The sequence below is a fragment of the Sapajus apella genome, unplaced genomic scaffold (genome assembly GCF_009761245.1).
Source record: "Sapajus apella isolate SASKATOON/1434 unplaced genomic scaffold, GSC_monkey_1.0 scaffold59, whole genome shotgun sequence".
Taxonomy (NCBI): Eukaryota; Metazoa; Chordata; class Mammalia; order Primates; family Cebidae; genus Sapajus; species Sapajus apella.
In genome coordinates, this window is record NW_022436999.1 from 11,051,448 (window position 1) to 11,074,356 (window position 22,909).

At 36.3% G+C, this 22,909-nt stretch overlaps 1 protein-coding gene and 1 long non-coding RNA gene across 5 annotated transcripts in view; one reads left to right on the forward strand and one right to left on the reverse strand.

The window, feature by feature from the left end:
- SYT16 (synaptotagmin 16) overlaps positions 1-22,909 on the reverse strand; it is a 280,971-nt gene that overhangs the window by 100,759 nt on the left and 157,303 nt on the right. The window contains exon 2 of one of the 4 annotated variants that reach the window (XM_032245915.1): positions 3,564-4,230. The exons of the other annotated variants lie outside the window; for them this stretch is intronic. Coding sequence (XP_032101806.1) covers positions 3,564-4,086 — 523 coding nt within the window. The 5' untranslated portion in view covers positions 4,087-4,230. The remainder of the gene's footprint in view (positions 1-3,563; positions 4,231-22,909) is intronic. 4 annotated transcript variants of the gene reach the window in all.
- On the forward strand, positions 982-22,785 carry LOC116528600. Its single transcript, XR_004259111.1, has 3 exons — positions 982-1,315; positions 17,806-17,812; positions 22,776-22,785. It is a non-coding gene; the product is annotated as an uncharacterized LOC116528600 (long non-coding RNA).

The following is a 22,909-nucleotide window of genomic DNA, read 5'->3' on the forward strand; positions in this document are numbered from 1 at the left end:
TACTCCCTTAGTGATCAACAAAACAAAATCAGTAGGCAAAAAAAAAAAAAAAAAAAAAAAAAATTTGAGAGATAAGTATTAGAAAATCTTCAAAGCAGCCTCAAACAACTCATAATTTATTGAATACTCTCTCCAATAACAGAATATACAATCTTTTCAAGTGCACGTGAATTTTAGGACAGGGTAATAAAACAAACCTTAATTTTTAAAAACTAAAATAATAGAAAGTATGTGCCCAAGCCATAATGTAATGAAACTAGAACTCAACAACAGCAAAAGATATAAAATATTCCCAATATTTGGAACTTAACCAACACACTTTTAAATAATCAACGCAGTAAAAAGAAGTAACAAGGGAAATTAGAAAATATTTTTAATCAAATGAAAATAAAATAAAATATATTAATATTAGATGCAGCTAAAGCACTGCTAAGAGGGAAGTTTATACATCATAAAAGGAAAGAAGAAAGAACAAATTATTTCCAAAGCAAGAAAAACAAAGAAAATAACAGAAATCAATGAAATTAAGAACAGAAAAACAACAGAGAAAAATTAATAAAACAAAAAATGAGGTATTTGGAAAAAAACACAGATAGATAGGTAGGTGGATAGACAGATAGATAATCCTCTAGCCAGACAGATCAACAACAAAAAAGACACTAAATAACAATATCAGGAAATAAAGGGAGAAATTACTGTAAATCCTAACAACATTTAAAAAGTAATAATTAACTAATATATCCATAAATTCAACAACATAGATGAAATGAAAAAATTTCTTGAAAAACCCAAAGTGTCAAAAAATCACTTAAGAAAAAAACAAATAACTAGCTTACTCTTATATCTATTAAATAAATTGAATTTTTGTTTCAAAACCTTCCCACAAAGAACAATCCCAGGCTAAGAAGGCTTCGCTGAAAAATTCTAACAAACATCAAAAAATAATAATTATTATTATATATAAATTTCTAAAAAGCCTACAGAAAAGCAGAAACACTTCACAACTCATTTTATGAAGTCAGCATTACCCAGAACCAAAGACATTCCAAGGGAAACAACAGACCAATATCCCTAATAAAAATAAACGGAGAAAAATCTTTAGCAAAAGACTAACAAATCGAACCCAGTAATACATTAAAAGAATACCATAACATGACCAAGTGGATTTTATACAGGCTATGCAAAATTGGTTCAACTTTCAAAACATTGTGTAAGTTCAACTTACTAAACAAGAAAAGTCATATGATCATCTCAATAGATGTAAAACAGCATTTGACAGAGTTTAGCATCCTTTTTTGATAAAAACTCCCAAGAAGTTAGAATACAAGGGAACTTCTTCACCATAATAAAGAGCATCTACGGAAGCCTGCACCTAACTACTACAAGTAATAGTGAAAGACTGAAAGGGTTTACACTGTTTAAAATTGGGCAAGGATATTCACTCTCACTAGTCTTTTTTAACATGATAGTAGAAGTCCTATCCAGTGTAATCAGTCAGGAAAAAGAAATAATAGACATTTGATATTGGAAATAAATAAAACTAGAGACAACCAAAATATTCCTCCCCTGATCAATCAACAAAATGGTGCGTTCATTCAATGGAATATGATTCAGCCATTAAAAAGGGAAAACTACTGAAACACACAACAACATGGATGAATCTCAAATGCGTTATGATAGGTAAAAGAAGTTGGACTCAAAAGACAACAAACTGTGTAATTCCATTTACATGACATTCTGAAGCAGATAAAACAACAGAAACTAAAAATGTATCCACATGTGCCTGGGGCTGGAGTAGGGAAAGGACTGACTAAAAAGGAATGTAGGAGAATTATCTGACATAACAAAACCACTTTATACTTTGATTGCGGTGGTTGCAAGACTATGTCTATTTGTCAAAAAGCACAGAACTATACACTAAGGATGAATTTTGTTATAGTAAATTATACCTTTAAAAAGGAAAAAAAGAGAATATATGTACATGTAAATTTTAGAATGAGATTGCTTCTTCCTATAATAAATGTGGATATTGGGTAGGTTCTCAAACTCTCTCACCATCAATTTTCTCAACTGTAAAATGAGAATAATATTATCTACCTCTTAACGTTGTTAGCTTTTCTTGTTGCTGTTCCATCTCCTGCCCAACACTATGCTCATTGTTAAAAAAACAGAGATGATCTATGGCATGGTCCCTACCTTCCTGAAGGCTCCAATCTAGTGCATAAGCATTTCTTGAAGGGCCAAATAGACACAATGGTTTTACTGCCATTAGATTTTATAATTACAAAAATTAGCAAAATCAGTGGTAAGCCAAATTTACATTAATTTCAAATATAGTTCAACCTTTTCAAGAATTTTCTAAAACAGAAATCAAAATTTCAATTCAAATCTAAGAAATTCTACTGCTGGCCCAGATATTTCTAGAATAACTCTACAGACAATTTTAAAAGACTCAAAATTGCAATTATCCGTAGTTTATCAGGTTCAGAAAGAATATCAGTCTACCTCATTTTTACCAATTTATTCTAGCATTTCAATGTTACCTTAATTTGAATGAGTATCAAGAATTATAAGAAAAATGTGAAATTGCTTCCTTGTATGCCAAGATTTCATATATCTGGATAAAACTTTTCCCTAAAAAGACAAAGCTAATAGGAATCCTGGAAAATGAATGAACTAGGAGGTACTCAGAAAAGTCTGCTGTCTCCAACAATAAGGACATTAATAACCTTGTATCACATAAATGATTCACCAATCTGTGTGACTTATGTGTGCATTACAACTACACATCACGCACCCATACCCAACTCCCTTCTGTCCGTATCATTTACCTCTGTCCCCTATCCAGGTGGAATGTCCTTACTTCAAGGTTAGAGTATTAGACGCATGAGAAATTCATGTTGGGACACACTACCGCTACTTGTAGAGAGTCAATTACACTTTTTTATCATATTCATTATACATTTATTGAAGACCCAACATGTGCTCAGTTCTCACAGCATAAATCTTTATAGGCAGTTTTTATTAAATGTGTCCTTACCATTCAGAGCTAAAAGAAAATCAAGCTATTCTTATTTCAAAGATTTCCTATCCACTGTCATCTCACATCACGTCTCAGTGAAACACTGTGAGAAGTGTTCTTGGAGTGTTATCAACTAAAAATTCTGCAATAAGTATGGCTTTTTGCACAGGATTTCACACTGAATAATATAGTAACATCTAGAAATTCCTAACCTAGAAGAAAAAAAGAACATTTTACAAGATATTTTTAAAAGCATGACATGTGCACAAGGGGCTTCTCAAACAGAATCCACAGACTCGTTTTCACCATTTCACTTGCTCAGAACTATTGTTTTGAAATATGGAACTCCCAAACATGGATCTTCCGAAGTTTTATATATTGAAAATATTCCTAAGGATTGTATCTCTCAATCAGAAGCCAGTATGTGGGAAGGTATAAGAGAGAGAAAAATAAGATCCATATAACTAAAACCAAGTCAAAATAAAATAAGTAGAAATGCTTTTCGGAGGAACCCAGAGAAAATGATGACTGGCTAGCTTACCTTGCTTTTTTCCATTAACAGTTTCTAAAGTACCAGGGAGCTGGCTGTCAAAGCCATGTTGAAGGCCACTTCTTTGCTTTTCAAGGTGATGCTCTTCCTCAGCAATAGAAGAAAGCACATGTGGTGACTTGTGATCATCACTGGCCTGATTGGGCCACTGGGACATTGTGGAACATGAGTCCTTTGCATGTTGGCTAAGCCTGGGGCTTGAACCTTGGGCAGAGTCCTGCAAATCACTATTACAACATGATAAATGATCCACTTCCAGAAACAAGGAATTTGCATCCTCTTGACTCCAATCATTTTCTTGCTCTTCAACTTCAAAGTACGTTTCCTGAATCTGAATATTATCTAAGTCCTGATCTAGCTTGTCACTCAATTTAGAGTCTTGTTTGCTTATGTTAACCAGCGAAGCAGATAGCACATCTCCTGCTTGCTGGAGAGCTTCATAAACCCGAGATATCCAGGAAGAGAAAGGCTGGAAGAAGTTCTGAGCATCCTGAGACGCCATGGCCAACACCATGGCCAGCTATCTGATGTCTACAGCGTCCGCTTGTTCAGTTCCTCCAGTGCTCTGGACTGAATGTGAACTATAGAATAAGCATGTTGAGAAATTAAATTGGAGGTCTCTTAATGGCTGTGAATATTTCACTCTCAAAACTTCCAGCTGAAACAGAGGAAAGAAATACTTACACCTGTTAAAGTTACAACCTCAGACCCATCACCAGATACCTGCAGACAATGTCAAACAGCATTTGGTCACAAAAAGAGAGCATCATGGAAATCTTAAAATAGTTAAATAAAAATGACTGTGAAAGTCTAGATGTAGATTATTTCAATGCCTATTCACCTCCATGGCCACGTGGAAAACATCCATTAGCAGTAATGGGTTCTGTTTATGTGGACTGAGATAATTCTATCCCCAATAGACCACCCTTAACAGTGTGAAAAGGATAAATGAATCTTCATTAAGATCCCGTTGGGCATGACATTTCAACATACAAAAAAGGTCGGATGTTTCATCTACGAATCTGCAGATCCCAGAGAGCTGACTAATAAGCATCTCTGCTTTATGACACTAAAGTTTATACTTTCAAAGGAAATGTGTGTCTGGAATTAAAAAGCTTTAAACAAATCTTAAAATAGGATTTTACATTTTTATGCAATCTCTAGAAGTCATATCTATTCTTGGGGAGCAATTGCTGAAAAACTGAAGGTGGCAAATGGATTATCTAGCTTACTGGAGACATGTCCTTGGAATCTCATTGCTTTTGTCTATGTTCCAACCTCCTGAGGATAGATTGCTCTCTACAACCTTTGAGACTCCTGAGACACACCTCATCCCACAAGATTTGCAGACTGAAGGAAACAGCTCCAGAACATTAACAGAACCACAGAACACTATGAAAACCCTAGAGCTAAATATTTACACTTTTACATGTATATGTGCATACAAGGTATACATATGCATATGTGTGTATATTAGATGTGTTTATATCTTATTGCTATTACAGTGCTCATCCACAGCTCAAGATGAATGTTACAAATGACTAGAGGGCCTAAACTCACTGCTTAAACTTAATTGCCCAGTATTTGGCATAGCAATAACTTCCTCTGACTAAATCGACTAGCTATCCCTTAGGTTTCAAGTCTCTTGACCTCAGCCACTGCATGTGATATGACTACTTACCTTCTAAAAATTTCTTATTAGCCATTCATGGATGCATTGACTTATGCAATAAACAAATATTGATTGTCTATTAAATGCTTAGCACACTGTCGGTGATAAGGTAATCCTGAGGGCTTTGTCTCCAGAGAGCCCACCTTTCAATTAAAGGGAAACTGAGCTCTCTGCACTTTCCCCGTATGCTGAATAATTCCTGTGTCCCTCTTTCAGGCTCCTCCTTGTCTTCCCACCACCTACATGTATACAACCAAATCTTGTCCTATGGCTTCCCTTCCTTATTATATTCACCAGCTGGGAGAGTAAGCCCATCCCTACATTTCAATTAATACATTTTTGAAACTCCAAAATATACATCTCTAGTCTTTGCTCAATTTTTCTTTCCAGACTTTTATCTGTGGCTGTCTAAGCCAGTGATTCTCAAACACTGGTGTGTCAGAACCACCCGCTGAGCTAATAAAGAACACAAAGGCCCAGGCTGGTTGAAGGGAAAGGTCCTGGTCTGAACCTTGGGATTTTTGACAAGTACTCCAGGTGAGTCTGACACCCACGAAAGTTTGAGAAATACTGATAGACTTGGATGTCTCACTAAAATCTCAAATTCAGTTCATTCAAACCTAGAAGATCACTTTGCTGCAAGCATTCATCACTCTAGACTCATAACACGGGTGATTTTGAATTTCTCTTGTCAACACTCCCTTCTTGCATTCCAAATTCTGTTAGCTTTAGGTCTCCAAGCACTGTCTTTCAACATGTTTTGTACAGTTATCACATTTCCCACACTCTAGTTCCCTCAGATACTACATACCTAGTTCACTTCACACTCTCTTCTTTCCTAGACTCAATTCACTCTCTGTTTGCTCTCCATAACCTGATTTTATATAAGGTTTATGCCTGTCTCCTCCTCTAGAATGGAGGCTCCATGGATGGTAGGAATTGTCTGTTTTGTTCTCTATTTTATCCCCAGTTCCTAGAAACAAATTCCACTAAAAATCATGCATAAAACACCACCTAACAGATATTATGTACTCGGTAACTTTGCTAATGGATAAATCCTATCCAGAAGTGCTGAAAAGACGTTAAACGATGTTATCACGTAAGTTCCCTGCAGAGTAACAACAGTAAGCATCCTTTTGCCATTTGTTCCATCCCATTTCACCGCCCAAAGTTTTTGAGGTTTTTTTCTCTGCAAGTATTTTGTATAAATTACCAAGCTACAGTGCATCCCTGATTTACTAGTTTCCCTCTCAGATTTCAGCGACTTTAGCTCTCACTACTCTCTTTTTGGTAAATGAAAATTTTTAAGCCAGAAACGACACGTTTTCCTTAATCATTCTTTCCATCATTCTATTATACACAGAAAACTTTGTTTGTTGTTGTTGTTATATTGAATTTTTTTATTATGATTTAAGTTCTGGGATACATGTGCAGAATATACAAGCTTGTCACATAGGTATGCATGTGCCGTGGTGGTTTGCTGCACCTATCAACTCATCATCTAGGTTTTAAGCCCCACATGCAATAGGTATTTGTCCTAATGCTCTCCCTCCCCTTGTCCCCAACCCCCCAACAGGCCCTGGTGTGTGATGTTCCCCTCCCTCTGTCCACGTGGTCTCATTGTTCAACTCCCACTTTTGAGTGAGAACATGTAGTGTTTGGTAGAAGGCTTTGTTTTCATATGCAACCCAATATCTCTGAATTTGGACCAGCAACTTTTTGTTCAAATCTTCAAATCAATACAGACCATATTCTCCACCCCATATCCCCTTGATCTCTATAATTTCTATTCATCAAAACAAAAATGAAAAAATTCATTTTTTACCAAAATTGCCATTTTGATGAGCTGGCAGTTTTTATAAAAAATGAATTTTGATCACTTTCCTAGTTTTAAAGAAAAAAATCCATGATGGTTACCTATTACTTAAACTGCAAAGTTTGAGCACTGGAGCTGTCAAAATCACTACTCATTCATGTTTGCTGATACAGCGTTTTTTCAAAATTACTTTGAATCCTTCCAACTTAATATAGTCTTCACCTCTCCCTGTTGTTTACAATCCACTTGCTTCACTCATTTCTATGTGGCCAGCCTGACCCCTGGATGCATTTGAATTTCCAAGCCCTACCCTATCAGATAAAGTTCAGATTCTTTACTGTGGCACACAAGAAGAGAAATACCCCCCAAAAAAATAAATAAATAAACAATCAGCACCATCCAACTGGGCTTAGTGCTGGGGGGATCCTAAAGGCCTCCTCCAAAGTGTAAACACTTTAATTCCTGAATCGCTGGGTCTGAGGAGGTCTAGAGGTGCAATAGGACACTGAAACGGGCTTCAGATCGGTGGCAACTTATCAACCAGCTTGGAACTAATTTCAGGACAACAGCAACTCACAGAGGACCTTTTGTTCTCACTGAATACCCAGCTATGTCTGAGCTGTCCCCAATAATGCTGCCGCACTGTGAGAACTCAACCTTTCCTTATCACTCCTCGCTGTAAAGTCCTATGTGCCAGTCTCACTGACATACTAAGCATCTTCCAAAGTGACTGTGCTCTTTCCTGGCTTCTGTTTGTTTTGCCCAGGATGACTTCTCTCCCTAAACTACCTGATACTCACTTTTTATGAGGAAATGTTTATTGCTTCCTCTGTCAACTCTTCATCTACAATCAAAGGTGTGGCCTCAGAGTGCTTCAAATGTGCCTTTATGATACAGTGTTTCCCTCGGTATGATGAATATTTGTCAGCCTTCCTCTTCCAATGGACTGGGAGCCCACAAGTGCTGGGGCTATGATTATACATTGTAGCTGCAGAATCCGCACAAGGCAGGGGCTCTGCATATTCCATGAATGAATGAATGAATGAATGAAGTTACTAGTGAAAACATTTGAGGCTAAGTAAACCTGATTCCTTTCTATTTATTCATCTCTAAAGTGGCATTAATGCACTAGATGACCTCTAACACTTCCTTTCTGCTCTGAAAGCCAAGAATTTGCCATTGCGTGCCACAAAACATTGTAATGTTGAGGCCAATACAACCAGAAGCAAGATGCCTTTTCATGAAATAGTTCAGTACTTTTTTGTCAACAACTATTGTTAGATGATCCCAGAATAATTGGAAAGAAGTCAAATCTCAGTCTCTATATAAAAAGAGTGCCCAGTTGTTATATTCTAAAATACTCAAAAAGGAATGAAACTTACAGATAGAATCTGAAAAAATTACCTAGTTAGCAACACCAGATACCTTTCATTTTATACTAAGTCAGCCTAAAGCCATAGGGGCTCAGCAATGGCAGAGTAACCACAGAGATATCTTGGCGGCTTAGGTAAATTTCAACTTGATTGGTAGAGCAAACCAAGGATAATAATGCCAGATATACACTCTATCCTACTTCTTTGGTGGCTTTCTTACAGCTAACGAGAAGACAAAGTGGTTTCTGGTATTTTAGAAAATACACACACACAGACACTAAAAATAGTCAAAAAGTCTAGTTCCCTAGGTTAGAAGGAAAAATACATTTAAGGTCTTGTCATATCTGAGAAAAGTCATTGTTACAATGGAAATAGTTCATGATTTCTCATTATTATGAAAGCATAAAATGAGACAACAAAAAAGATTGTGGTGTGTGTATGTGTATGTGTTTAACATACAAATTCCTATCACAAACATGAGCTGGGAAGATTTGCAACATATTGAAGTACTCAGAATAAACTGGCAATCTAAGAAATAATTAGTAACAATTGATAAAATAAGGCCATAAATAAATATATTCTTAAAGGCTACTTTTTAAAATTTTTGGTTTAATCAGAATTATATTTTAATTAAGATCACTTTATACACAGGAAATGGCTAAGCAGTAAATATTAAAGAGTTGTGTTTCTATAGAAAGAAAAACTATCCAATTCCTGAGCCACATGTTTTATTAAATATTTTTATTGTTCTCACAGAAGCTAATTGTGAAGACAGAAGTATTCCATACCAGAATAATAATGCTCATAGTCCTTTAAGGGCTGTTAATTAAATCTTTCTAACCCTATTTTCTATCTGATGACAGTTGCTTGCAAGGTGGGGAGACAGTTATAAACTAAGAAGAAATACCAGATTCTAGAAGCTGTGCCTTAAAAATCTATGTTATTTTGGTGAAAGCTAAAGTGGAAGCCTGTAGGCCTGTGTGATTTTCAAAGGATTCTCAACTCCTGGAGAGAGTCGGACACTTTCTGAGAGACAAGAATATGTTTCCAATAATATGGTCCCCAGGTAACCAAACACCAAATCAAAATTTTATACAAGTTCATCTACTGAAGTGTGCTGATGTTCATCATTTTTTGAAGGAGAAATCACTTGGAAAAATACACTCTTCTCATTCTTCACCAAAACTCATAGGTCAGCCATAAGTAAAAGTCAAGAACCCTGGGTTTATTTCAAGTGTCTTCTCATAGCTGTTAACGTTCTGTGCTACCTATAAAATGTTGGTATTTATTATTGACTTGCTAGAGTAGTCATAAAGCTAATTATTTTTATGAGAATTATCATGTCTTTTGGAGAAAGACATTTTGCATAGACCTGGTATGAATAAGAAAGCTTAGGAAGATGAATAATGCATGGAGTCAAAATAAGAACTATAAAATAGGCTGCAATTCATCTTTGACATGATTCAAAGGAGTCTACAGGTGTTTTCTGTTAAGAGCAAATTTCTTATGTGGGTTGGAATATGTGTCATTGAAATGAAATCTCTTCTGTAGCAGTTGTCCAAAATGTGTTCTAAATGTTGGCATCTTGAAAAATATAAAAAGAGACTACTGAAGCTCTCTATGGCAACAATATGGATAAAGTACAGCCATATTGTCACTGCCGGGGCATGAGCAATCCAATAGACCTTTTTACACTGGACTTCAGGGAGGTAGTTAATATAAAATGAAATGTGAAGCTGCCCTATATTCAAAATATACTTTCATCATTAGACACAGAAAAATGAGAAAAAATAAAGGAAAGAAATATTAATAGCTTTAGAATCACACAAAACAAGGCTGTCTTGGATTTGCTTCTCACTTACTCCATAGCACAAGGCAAATCATACTAGCTGAGTGGATCTAAATGTTCTCATCTAGGAAGATGAGATCGTAGTAGGATCTCAGGGGGATCACTACTCCCTGTCCTGCAACTCACCATGGAAGTCAAATTAGGCAATGTTTTTAAGCATCTATGACAGAGCCCAGTATTAATAGGCACTCAACATCAGGTATTCAATATTAATCAAAAATTCATGTTATTTCAAAAGGTAAAAATATATTAAACTCCTATCATCTTTTCCCTAATGAGCTAATACCACAAGGAAAAAAATGGCACTATCATTATATCAAGCATTTTCCAAACACTATACAGTATATAATGCTTTTGACAACTTATATCAATAAATACCCTTTGTGGAAGATATTGGCCTTCCCATTTTATAGTTGAAAAATGCTGAGGCTCAGAAAGGGTAGGTGACTTGCCCCAGGTTTATATCTATAACACAGGTGAAACTAGTATTTCAATCCTTCTTTAAGTCATCGAAAAAATGCCAATTAGATAGTGAAAAAAACTAGAAATAAAAAAGGTGAAGTGATTTTCCTAGTAAATGGAAAGTGTGGGGTTCAAATCCAGGTTTGTCTGCTTCTAAGTTAATTTGTTTCTAGTATACCACAGTTGACTGTTTCACTAATTAAACTCTTTAAAAAAATGTAAAGTGTTGCAGTTACTTTTCTAAAATAAGCGTAATAAAGTTTTAAAAAATTATAAACTCCTGCTTAAGTCAAGTAAAGGTTATATTTAAATATATTTTTAAACTCTACCCAACAGATAGCTTTGTATTTGAGCATGATGATTTCAAACAAACTAGGACTGGCTCAATAAAAGTTTTATATTGCTCAAGGTTTATGACATTACAGCAATAGCACATTGTAAGTATTCCTTAGCTTTCATAAGCCCATTGAGTATTTTTGAGTATTTACTATATCCAAGGCAGAGATTTAAACACGCTCTGCAAATACTCAGTGGTTATATAAACACATACAGTCTTCAGCATTTCCAGAGGGACTATTTAACATGGCTTTAATGACATGATATTTTTAAAGAGGCTATCACTGCTCTTGCACAGAAACCCACTTTCAGATACATGCATAATAAAATTTTTATGAAAAAAGAATGAGTTCTATTTAACTATATTTGCCTTTTTAAAACCCCAACCAAAATGAGGAAGAATCTCATTTTCATCCAATCTAAAGCAATCACTACAGACCTTTTCCAAGAGGGCATCTGTGTTCCAGGGCCATCAGCATACATCCACTGGCCCCCAGTAGAGGAGATTCTGAATCTCAAATAACATCCACAGTATGAAAAAGTATAATTAGGAAGTAATTTAATAAAATCGAAGAAGGCAACATGCAGGCACAATTAATAGGAATTACTTCCAGACTATAAGATGTATCAGATTACTGATTTTTGTCCCCAAAGCACAGATGGAAACATCATTTGTATCACTTGAAAAGGGACTAGGTTCAAAAATAGGCCAAAAATGATAAAACTAAGGTCATTGTAACTCTCTTGAGATAGATTGAAGAATATTCTAAACATCAGCAATCACCTAGTGTTTGTTAAAGTTTTTTTTTTTTTTCACTAATTATAAAAGTTATATCAGCCTTATAAAAATTGGGTTAAAAAGGAAAAAAATCATTCATAATATCTCTACCTTAACACAACTCCAATTATTTTTGCAATTTCTTCTATCATTTTCCTTGTAATTTGCATAGTTACCATTGTGCCTATTCATCTCCTTTCAGGTCCCAGGTGACACTTCACTTTTCAGAATGTTTTCCCTCTCCCATAATCCACACTAAATGATGCTGCTTAAATATTCTTTCATAACACCTCTTATTTCTTATTAACACTTATTGTAATTGTAGCTTATTGATGACTTATAAAATTATTTCTTTAACATGTATCTTTCTCACTAAACAAGAAGTTGTGTGAGATCAGGGAGTGAGCAAGCTAATTGTTTTTGCCATGTCGTCAGCATCAAGCAGAGTAACTGACTACCATACAATAGGCCATCAATATTTTTGAATATTTGAATACATAGCTCCACATACATACACAAACACAAACATTACATACTGCTTCTTTCAGGAAACATTTTTAACACATTTTGCATGTTTCTATAGTCTTTTATGCTTATCATTTTAAATGATTTCATATTCTTAAAACTAGAGTTTCAATTAGGGCCTCGATATCTTTTCCCAAATTCAAATCTATGAAAGTAACTGTTCTATTAATAATATCCAATTCTTTATATCTCAATAAAAAATATCCAGTATTCTCCATCAGAATGAGCATGTATATAACTTATAATAATTCAGACAAAATAAATTTGGCATTTATTAGTTTTTGATAGGAGCTATGCTAAAGCTTACTTGTGTATTTTCTATTTTAAAAAAATCTATAGCTGGCCAAACAACTTAATAATAAATAACAATAATAATCAGTGTTCTGTTTACCTCATAATTACTTTTATTTTTTCCATTAAGAGATTAGGGAGACAATGGAATGACACTAAAATAGGTATCAGGCACCAGGAGTCAATTTCACCTCTGCAATATTTATGAACTCAAAAAGGATGTTTCAACTCCTGGGCTTCCATTTCTTCACTTGCAAAATGACAGAATTACACTTGGTAAGTTGTCGGTGTTCTCTGAGATAACATTCTAAAGCAGGATCTTGGGGAGCTCCCCTTAGCCACCTCCACTGTTCTCATTACTACTGTTGGTAGCCAAGACACATTTAATTCATTGTGCTTAAAACATATCTACGATATAGACATATCATAAATTCTAGCACCTAGCAGCCATGTCTAGCACATAGAAGTCAGTCAAGATGTATTTATATTGAATCAATTAGAACTCAATTCAGACTGGCCTCCATAAATTAGATTTGCTTAATCAGAAGGCTAACCTCCTATAAAATCCAGGGATGTTTTCATAAATTTTAAACTATTTGCAAAATGTCAAATGAAAGAGTTTTTCCTGGGGATCATCTTCGTACCTTTTTCAGAGTCTTAAAAGGATCTCTGTTAACCAGTGTCACTTCTATAAACATCACAGATTGCTGAGACTGGTCTGTCTCTGAAAAATACTCTACAACCAACAATCACACAACAGGTTTTAATCTGGTCCCCACTCTGGGATGAGGAAAATATAAATCTTTCTCTAATGAAAGTTGTATTGATAGGCAGAAAACCATTCCATCACAAATTACTAATTCATTGCAAATGTTTCTTCTAGATCCTAGGACACAGCCTCACGTCCTTATTATACTGACCCCCTCCTATGAATGAACACATCAGCACTCATAAATTGAAAGTCTCTATCTAAATCAATGGTAACAACTGTTTGATATTTTCCTTATATTCTCTCCTCAATTGTTTACACAAGCTTCATACTAAACAGGTAGTAAAACTGTTCATTACTGAAGTGACTATTGCTACACATTTTATCTTCTTCATTAGTGGTTATCAAAATGAGGTCTCCTGGGGTCTTTGATGACTGGACTGTTAGAATAGTAATGCTAATAATATGACATTGTCAATGCTTCCGTGTCTGGCAAACATTAATAATCATATCCTCTTGGGATCCCATCAAAAACAGCAGCCTTAATGGGATCTTTGTGGTTGTAAACATAAGTAGGTTACGTGAATGGTACATGATGTCTCTCAGGTCGACCCAGCCAAAGTGACCTCAATCAAAGAATATTTGAAAACACTCCTTTTACATTTCCTTTTCTACTAGCAGGAAATTTCACATAAGAACTGGAAAGCACTGTTTTCTAGGCATGATAGTGGAGCCAAATGTTTCTTAACTAATTTTACATACATGTGTGACCTATTTTATAGCATTATATATAGTTATACAGATTGTATCTGTTCAGTTAAACCAAAATGCTAGTTATATTTCTATTTTAAGCCAACAATGCCTGTACGTTGCTTTTCCTTCTCTTCCTCCTTCAATCCTTCCCATTTCTCACTAAAAGATGTGGAATCTTGCTGAGGAACAGCAAATATCTTGCAGTCTTCTGTTAGCATAGCTCAGTTCATATTCAACTAAGATTTACTATCACCCATAGTGAATAAGATTCTACTTTCTGATAGCAAAACGCTAAAATTTCATTCCAAAAAGAATTTTAATATAAATATGAGTCCTGCAATAGAGCAGCTAATGGAAAGGAAAATCTTCCAAGTGATATGAAAATGACATTTCACATTGGCTTCCCTGTCTAAGCACAGTCCCACATAAAATACACATTTGATTCATTTCAGCTTCTTCAGAGAAATTCTAAATGGAATTCTTGCCCTAAAACGTTCTTTAAATTAATACCAGTTTGGTCTTCAACCACAAAATCAAATAATAAGAAAAACAAAAATTCAAAAGGACTCTGACGTCTTTCCAACAGAGACTAATGAGGCACCAAGTAGAGTTTTAACAGGCATCAATTGTTTAGGGGCAGAAAGGGATGGAAGGATTTGGGAAGATCAAACACAAACCTTTAAAAAAATCTCTCTGTTAAACAGTCAAGGTAAGACATTGAAAGCTTCACATACTTTCTGCAATATGCCTTGTAATGCCATGGTTTGGATTTTGCTTCAAGACGATTTTGAAAATAAATATTCAAAGGTTTAATGCCCTAAAGGTAGGTTCTCTCCATCACGCTTATTCCCATCAAATGTTCTGCACCTTTGTGGAATGGGAACTATAAATTACTGCTCTGTAGTCAATGCTCACTGGGGAAGAACAAAAAAGATAAACAGTTTTCAATCACATAGCAATTTCATTCAATAAACCTGATATTAAGCCAGGAGCAGTAGCTCACACCTGTTATCCCTGGACTTTGAGTGGCCAAGGTGGGAAGGCTCCTCGAGGCCAGGAGTTTGAGACCAGCCCAGGCAACATAGTGAGACCCCATCTCTAGAAAATATAGAAAAATTAACTTGGTATGAGAGCTTGCAACTGAAGTCTAAGCTACTTAGGAAACTGAGGCTGAATGATGGCTTGAGCCCAGGAAGTTGAGATTACAGTGAGCTATGATCATACCACTGCACTCTAGCCTGGATGACATAGAGAGATCCTATCTCTAAAAAACAAAAACAAAAAAAACTGAAATTTGTTCATATGTATCAAGAACTTTTTAAGAGATCGAGAGTAGAAAAACTATAAGAAAATAAGATTCAAAGTGGTTTTCAAATTTCAAAATTTACACACTAAATAATACCTTTCATATTTTCATTAAACCTCAATCAAAAAGTCTGAACTAACAGGATTGATATTATTATGAGAGCTTTTATGAATAAGGTGTTTGCTGCTTAAGTAGGTTTTAGAGGAATATGTATATTTTTAATGGAAGTGTATAAACACAGACATGCTTTTTCTTTTCCTTCTTTTAATCTGTCAGACTAAGAAAAGTGATGAAATTTTAAACCTCTTATTCCAATAACTAGTTTAAAACTGATCACTCAAATAGTTAATTAAGCATATAAACTCATAGACACCCACTTCAATATATAAACGGTCAACTGTGTTAACTCATTCTATTCAAACAACACAAAAATCTCTTTTCCTTGCTTCCCACCCATCAACTAATTACGTTTTTAATTTAAGGCATATGTCTCTTTAAAGTGTAATAAACATTAGGGGCTTGCTGACAAGGGAAACACAAAACCCCAATATTCATCTGATAAATGCAACTTTTACCACCTATGGTACCCTCCAGACAGGATGTATCTTGGAGAGATATTTCTCTGGATGATGCCACCAAGAGAACAGATGTTGTTAATGATGCCAATCTTCAGCACGTGCAGACAAGCACACAGCTTTAAACTTACAAGAAATTTCCTCATCTATAATTGAAAATGATATATTCATCTTCACTACATCAAAAATCCTTCAAAACTTCCCATGAAGTAGCGGGGAGATAGTTTCACTGTCTCCAGCAAGATGTGAATTTCAGGCCTCCAGAGATCATCCTGAAGACCTTTTGATACGGTTTGGCTGTGTCCCCACGCAAATCTCATCTTGAATTGTAGCTCCCATAATTCCCATGTGTTGTGGGAGGGGCCTGGTGAAAGATAATTGAATCTTGGGGGCTGTTTCTCCAATACTGTTCTTGTGGCAGTGAGTAAGTGTCACAAGATCTGGGTTTTATAAGTGGAAATCCAACCCTTTCACTTGACTCTCATACTATCTTGCCTGCTGCAATGTAAGATGTGCCTTTCACCTTCGACCATGATTATGAGGCCTCTCCAGCCACGTGGAACTATGAGTTTATAAAACTTCTTTTTCTTTATAAATTATCCAGTCTCAGGTATATCTTTATCAGCAGTGTGAAAACGGACTAATACACCCATGCTGCAAGACTCCTGAGTGCTCCTATGTGGACTACCAAGGTTTACTGAGGGCTGTCTAGAATTCTCAGTCACAAAATTCCATGCTATGACTATTTCAAACATAGAACGGCTCCAGAGTTTCTACTAAAAATAAGACTCAAAACTATATATGTTAAATATATATATCCTTATGTTACACAGTCTTTGGTAAAGTGAAAAAGCATGAAGGAAATATTCTGCAGTTTTTGAAATAGTGATGTGTGTTTAGGGAGCTCTCAAACTTAGGTGTTAAACATTTCCACAGCAATTCATGCTTGAAGAGAGCTTCAGATTTGTTTTTATTACCATCCTAGCATCACAGAGGAAGCTCAAATGCCCCAAGAAGAATCTGTTTCTAAGGAAGCTCACCATGCACCCTTATGTAAATAACTCAGAAAGCAAGGCTGCTCATATTCCAACTGTAAATGTGCACAAATCTGTCAAATGACTTCTAGTTCCCACCCAACCTTGAACCTAATGCCTCCATCTCCAGCAATCAGCTAGCTGTGTAACGTGTTCATCTGCAGGGTCAAATTCTCGAGCAGGGGACAATAACCCGTTGTCTAAGTTGCAAGAAAACAAATAGTACAGGATAGAGATTTTAAAGGGATGTTCTCTGAGCCAGGGAAACAAGAAAATGGAGACAAGAGGGTATCATTGGAAATGAATTGTTTTTGTTAATAATTTTTGAAGCTGTGTGATGGACATATGGGGTTCATTATATGATTTTATCTCTACTTTCTTGTATGTTTGAACATTTCCATAATAAGTTTTTTTAGTGAAGATTTTATTTTCCCAACCACCCCAACCTTAATATAATGAAGGAGACAAAAACACAAATACAGATGGATGGAAGGTAAGACCCTATGATGGCTAATTTTATGCAACAATGTGGCTAAAGATATTATGCTACCCAGATATTCAATCAAATGTTACTCTGGATGTTTCTGTGTGAATATTATTGCAAATGAGATCAATAATGAAATCAGTGGAGTCTATGCAAAGCAGATTGCCCTCCATAACATGGGTGGGCCTCATGCAATCCACTGAAGGCCTTAATGGTAGAAAAACTGACCTCCCACAGGCAAGAAGGAATTGTGCAGCAGGCAGTCTTCAGACTGGGAGTACAACGTTAGCTATTCCCTGAATCTCTGGTCTACCAACTCACCTTGCAGATTTTAGACTTGCCAGCTTCCATAATCATGTGAGCTAGTTCCTTAAAATCTCTCTTTCTTTCCCTTTCTACACACAACCACATACACACACACACACACACACACACACACACACACACACACAATGTTGATTCTGTTTTTCTGGAAGACTCTCCCTAAAAAGCTCCCTATGCCTATTACAGAATTTTTGTTTTTTCTGCCCAGCAATGAGCAAGATGGTCTCAGCCCTACCTAAAGTACATTTCCCTATAGTGTCCATTAGTCTTTTTTAGGCCCTTACCATGTTTACAACAATCTATAATTATTTTATTTATTTGCCTCTTTACTTTTGGTTTTGTTTTTCCTTGTCTTCACCAAAAGCATGCAATTTCCAGGAGAGTAGAGACTACATCTCTCTTTTTCACCATTTTATTTCCAGCACTTAGCACATGACATAGATTCACAACGAATAATGTGGAATGGATGAATAAATATTCTCAAACCAAATTTTTCAGCTGGGTTTTTTTGGAATTTGCACCCACCAAACAGGTAATGGGCCCATCTGAATTATTACGAGCCTATGGATTTTTTAAAAGTAAAATATAAGATTGATATCAATTCTCGATTATTCGTGCCTTAATCCAGTCACCAAAGCCAGTAACTATGCACTGCAATGAGATATATCAAGGCTTGTCCTGATGTTCAAGTAAACGTTTACAGTTCCTCAATTTTGAAATGTTTAATGTTATATATTAGGTTGAACCACATGAAACTTCACACCTACAAAAACAGCAATTTCATAGAGCAACATAATGTAACCCATAGTGAGAGAAATGTATATTCTATGCAAATAAAGATATTAAAATCAGAAGAGAAAATACCTTGCAACTTAAATTACTTGCAAGTGTGCTTCCCACACTAGGTACCACCTTGGGTCTTGTTTTGCATGTGTCCCAGTGGAGAAGGGTGACACAAGAAGCATAAAGGGGATATTTTATTATTATTTCAGGACAAAAAAACTATAAAAGTGGAGAGCTTGGGGGATGTAGAGGATATTAGTTTTCTAGAGAGCATTCAATACTTAATTCTAAAACTGACTTTAGAATTAAGGATTGAAAACTTAATTCTAAAACTTATTGTGCAATTCTAAAGTTTGTAGACTGTAAAAAAGTATCCCAGTAGAATTTATTTTTAATCATCTAATTAAAAAGAAAAGGAGGGGAATATGCACTCTTTTTTTAATTTCAAGATATTTGGTTCATTTAAGATTCATCTGAGTAGCACATGCCTAAAAGGAAGCCACTGCACAGACCTGCAGGTGAAGGAACCTCAACTTCAGGCACAGGTAAAAGAAAATTCAGTGCTAAAGAAGGCAACAAAATGTCTCATGAAAGAAGACTATGAATTGTGCTGATTTTACGTTATCCTGAAAAATGGCTTTCTCTGCCTATATTTAATTCATCAACCATACTAAATATGAAGTATGAAGAAGCTGACGATGGTTATTTACAACTATAAGATGGGCACATGGCTAAATGTTCCTCTCCGTCTCAAGGAGCCAAAAATAATAATAATAAGACCACTCCTACATCCCTATATTGGGCCACTATACTCTCTATTTTTATTTTTACATCTGTTTCAGATCCTGATTCACACCATTTTATAAAATTTGTCATTATTCTTCCTTATATGGGCATAAAAGGAAAACAGAATGTTATCCAAATCATTAAGAGAATACTGGAAGACACAGATATGGGATAGCCAGACTCTTCTGTTCTGGCCAAGTTCACCAAAAATTCATAAAAGTCTCGAAATCTTGAATTTAAATTAAAGTTGGTTATAATTTGACAACCTTGAATAATCTTTAGACACCTTTCCTAAATAACTTATTTTTTATTCCCTGTGCAGATGTCAACTGCTGGTGGTATCACAATATATGTGGGCCAGTGGGGAGGAAAAGCGTCACGAAGGAAAAACCTTGTTTGCCCACAAAGTAGACTAAAGCGTCATGAAGGAAAAACCTTGTTTGCTCACAAGGTGGACTAAAGGGGCAGAGTTGCCAAAGACCACGGGAACCCACCACATGCATCAGCGTGACCTGGATGTGAGACATAGAGTCAAAGGAGATCATTTCAGAGCTTTAAGATTTGACTGCCCCACTGGATTTTGGACTCGCATAGAGCCTGTAGACCCTTTATTTTGGCCAATTTCTCCCATTTGGAACAGTGGTATTTACCCAATGCCTGTACCTATATTGTATCTAGGAAGTAACTAACTTGCTTTTGATTTTACAGGCTCATAGGTGGAAGAGGCTTGCCTTGTCTCAGGTAAGACTTAGGACTTGGACTTTTGAGTTAATGCTGAAATGAGTTAAGACTTTTGGGGGACTGTTGGGAAGGCATGATTAGTTTGAAATGTGAAAGAGACATGAGATTTGGCAGAATATGGTTAGGCTTTATGTCCCCACCCAAACCTCATCTTGAATTATAATCTCCAGAGCTGGAGAAGTCGCCATGGTAACCCTAAGAACCAAACAGGATCCCCATAATCCCCAAGTCAAGGGAGAAACTAGGCAGAGGTAACTGAATCATGGGATGGTTTCCCTTATGCTGTTTTCATGATAGTGAGTGAGTTCTCACAAAATCTGATGGTTTTATAAGCTCTTCCCCCTTCACTAGGCACGTCTCCTTCCTGCTGCCTTGTGAAGAAGGCCTCCCACTCGCCTCCTACCATGATTAAGTTTCCTGAAGTCCCTGCAGCCATGCTGAACCATGAGTCAATTAAAACTTTTTTCTTTATAAATTACCCAGTCTCAGGCAGTTCTTTATAGCAGTATGAAAATGGATTAATACATGAAGCGATTAAGATATTGGTCACTGGAATCAGGCAATTTTTAGTCTGAGTCCCAGCCTTCCCACTTAATAGCTTGAAAACAAATTCATCTCTCTCATCCTCAGTTTTCTCATCTATAAAATGGAGATTAGCACCTGTTTGTTAAATTCTGAGTGGGAAAGGTACACAGATGGCCCCAAACTTACAATGGCTCAACATCTGATTTTTTGGCTTTATCTGATGTTCTCAATTTATGATGGGTTTATCCAGAATTAATCCTATTGTAAGTGGAAGAGTACCTGTTCTTGAACACACTCTCACCTAAATGCAGAAATGAAGTGAAAAATATTGGATAACAGCAGTCATTATGGCCCAAGCATAAAGAATATGACCATACCTGCTGGGACAGCTAATAAGCCCCTGCCGAATCAGAAGGTAGTTGTTTATTTGCAGGTAGAGAGAAGAGGGTAATCTCGTGGGGGCACAAGTCAGTTGGGCCTTTCTAACAACTTTAAAGGAGAAACTGCCACATTTTAGCAACCATCCTCCTGAGCTCCAGCTGAGCACCAGCTTTGCCTCAACGTACAAAACCTGTTTCCTTACTTACTCTTAGTACTCATCTTTCTCTGGAGAATCCTTCACCTTCCCATGCTTATTGTTGAGAAACTAAATTTGCCTATTCAAAGTAACTTAGTCAATTTCATTTTGGATAAAGTATCAGTCTTTAAGATTTCCACTCCCACCTTCACGTTCCCTTATAGCAGGGAGTGTCTGGGGATTGGTGTGAGTTTATTTAACATGATGTGCTGTTCCTGCTGATTCGTACTGACTCCAGGGAAATCAGCCTCTGCCTTATAACATTCCACAGCAGGAGTACCTCTTGGTGATGGCCTTAGGGAGCACAAGCTATATAATTTGTAAGAAAGTGCAAAATGAAAATGCAGGGCTCTTGAAAATCACTAAGAATTTCAAGACTGCAACAGCACATCACTAAGCCAAGGGCATGGGCCCTTCTAAGTGTAGGCTTTGTGCAGTTGTGCAGTTGCATGCCCATGAAACCAGGTCTGACTACAAAAGGCCTTGGGTTGTTCACCCTCCAGCCTCCAATACAGGCCCACCTCATTGCAAGCCACGATAGCTCCCTGACAGGCACACTGACTCATTCCTCTGCAATCTTCTCTGTCCCTGCTCGCACCACCAGGGTCAGGCAAAAATTTCTAAAACAAGGGTTCTCCTGCTCACCAGAGGAAGTGTAGCAGCGGCATCTTCTCAAGTTCTCTCTCCCTCCAGTACCACCAGTATATTTTCCCCCACCACAGCCCCCAAGGCCAACACGGGACACCAGTGAGGCAGTCTCCGGCCACGATTTAAACAGAAGCACGCGGCACTCTGCTTTCCGACTCTTCCTCGGGCGTTTGAATTCCAACCTTCTTATCATAACCGGCCTGACTGGGTCCCACATCCGCCCTTTTTCTCAGAGTCCAGGAAAACACTTCAAAGTCTCCAAGCCTCTTTCTTTTTGCCTTTTCAAGTCATGGTCTTCCCTTTCCAGAGCAGTTCTTCTTCCCTTCCCTACCTGGGAGGAAATGCCTTCATAGCACATTTTCTATCCTTTCTACATGATGCCTCTTAAAATGAAGCTGTTTGAGCCAACTCCTAAATTTTGCTTTTGTAATATAAAGTTTTTTTGTGTGGGAGGGCAGCAAACAAAAAAAAAAACAACCAAAATATTCTCTCTCTCTCCCCCCGCTTCTCTCAAAGCTGAGCTTCTTTTAAAAACTATTATCTCACTGTGACATTTTTATTTTTAATCATTTTTTCATATCAAAGCTGAGTATTGGCTTTTTTGTTACAACTGGTATCCATCCTTCCCCCAAAGCAATCACTGCCAAGGAACAACACAAGAACTTTACATAAAGAAATCAAATAATGCACGTAAAATACTTAGCAGTAACAATGCATGTAAAATACTTAGCAATAGTAAATGCTACATAAATGATAGATACAAATGATCATTATCTGTGTCATTATTATTATTACTATTACCTATGTTATCAGTAAAACACCATTCCAGTTTCTTTGTCCCCTTGCCTAAAATCAGACAGAATGAAGTGAGTAAATTCTTTAAACTTTAAAATATATATAGCCTAAAGGAAAGCAAGGTATTTTTGTCAAGGAAATTATTTTGCATAATAGGTTTGGAAAACAAACAGCCACTCCTGCCTCTCTGATATT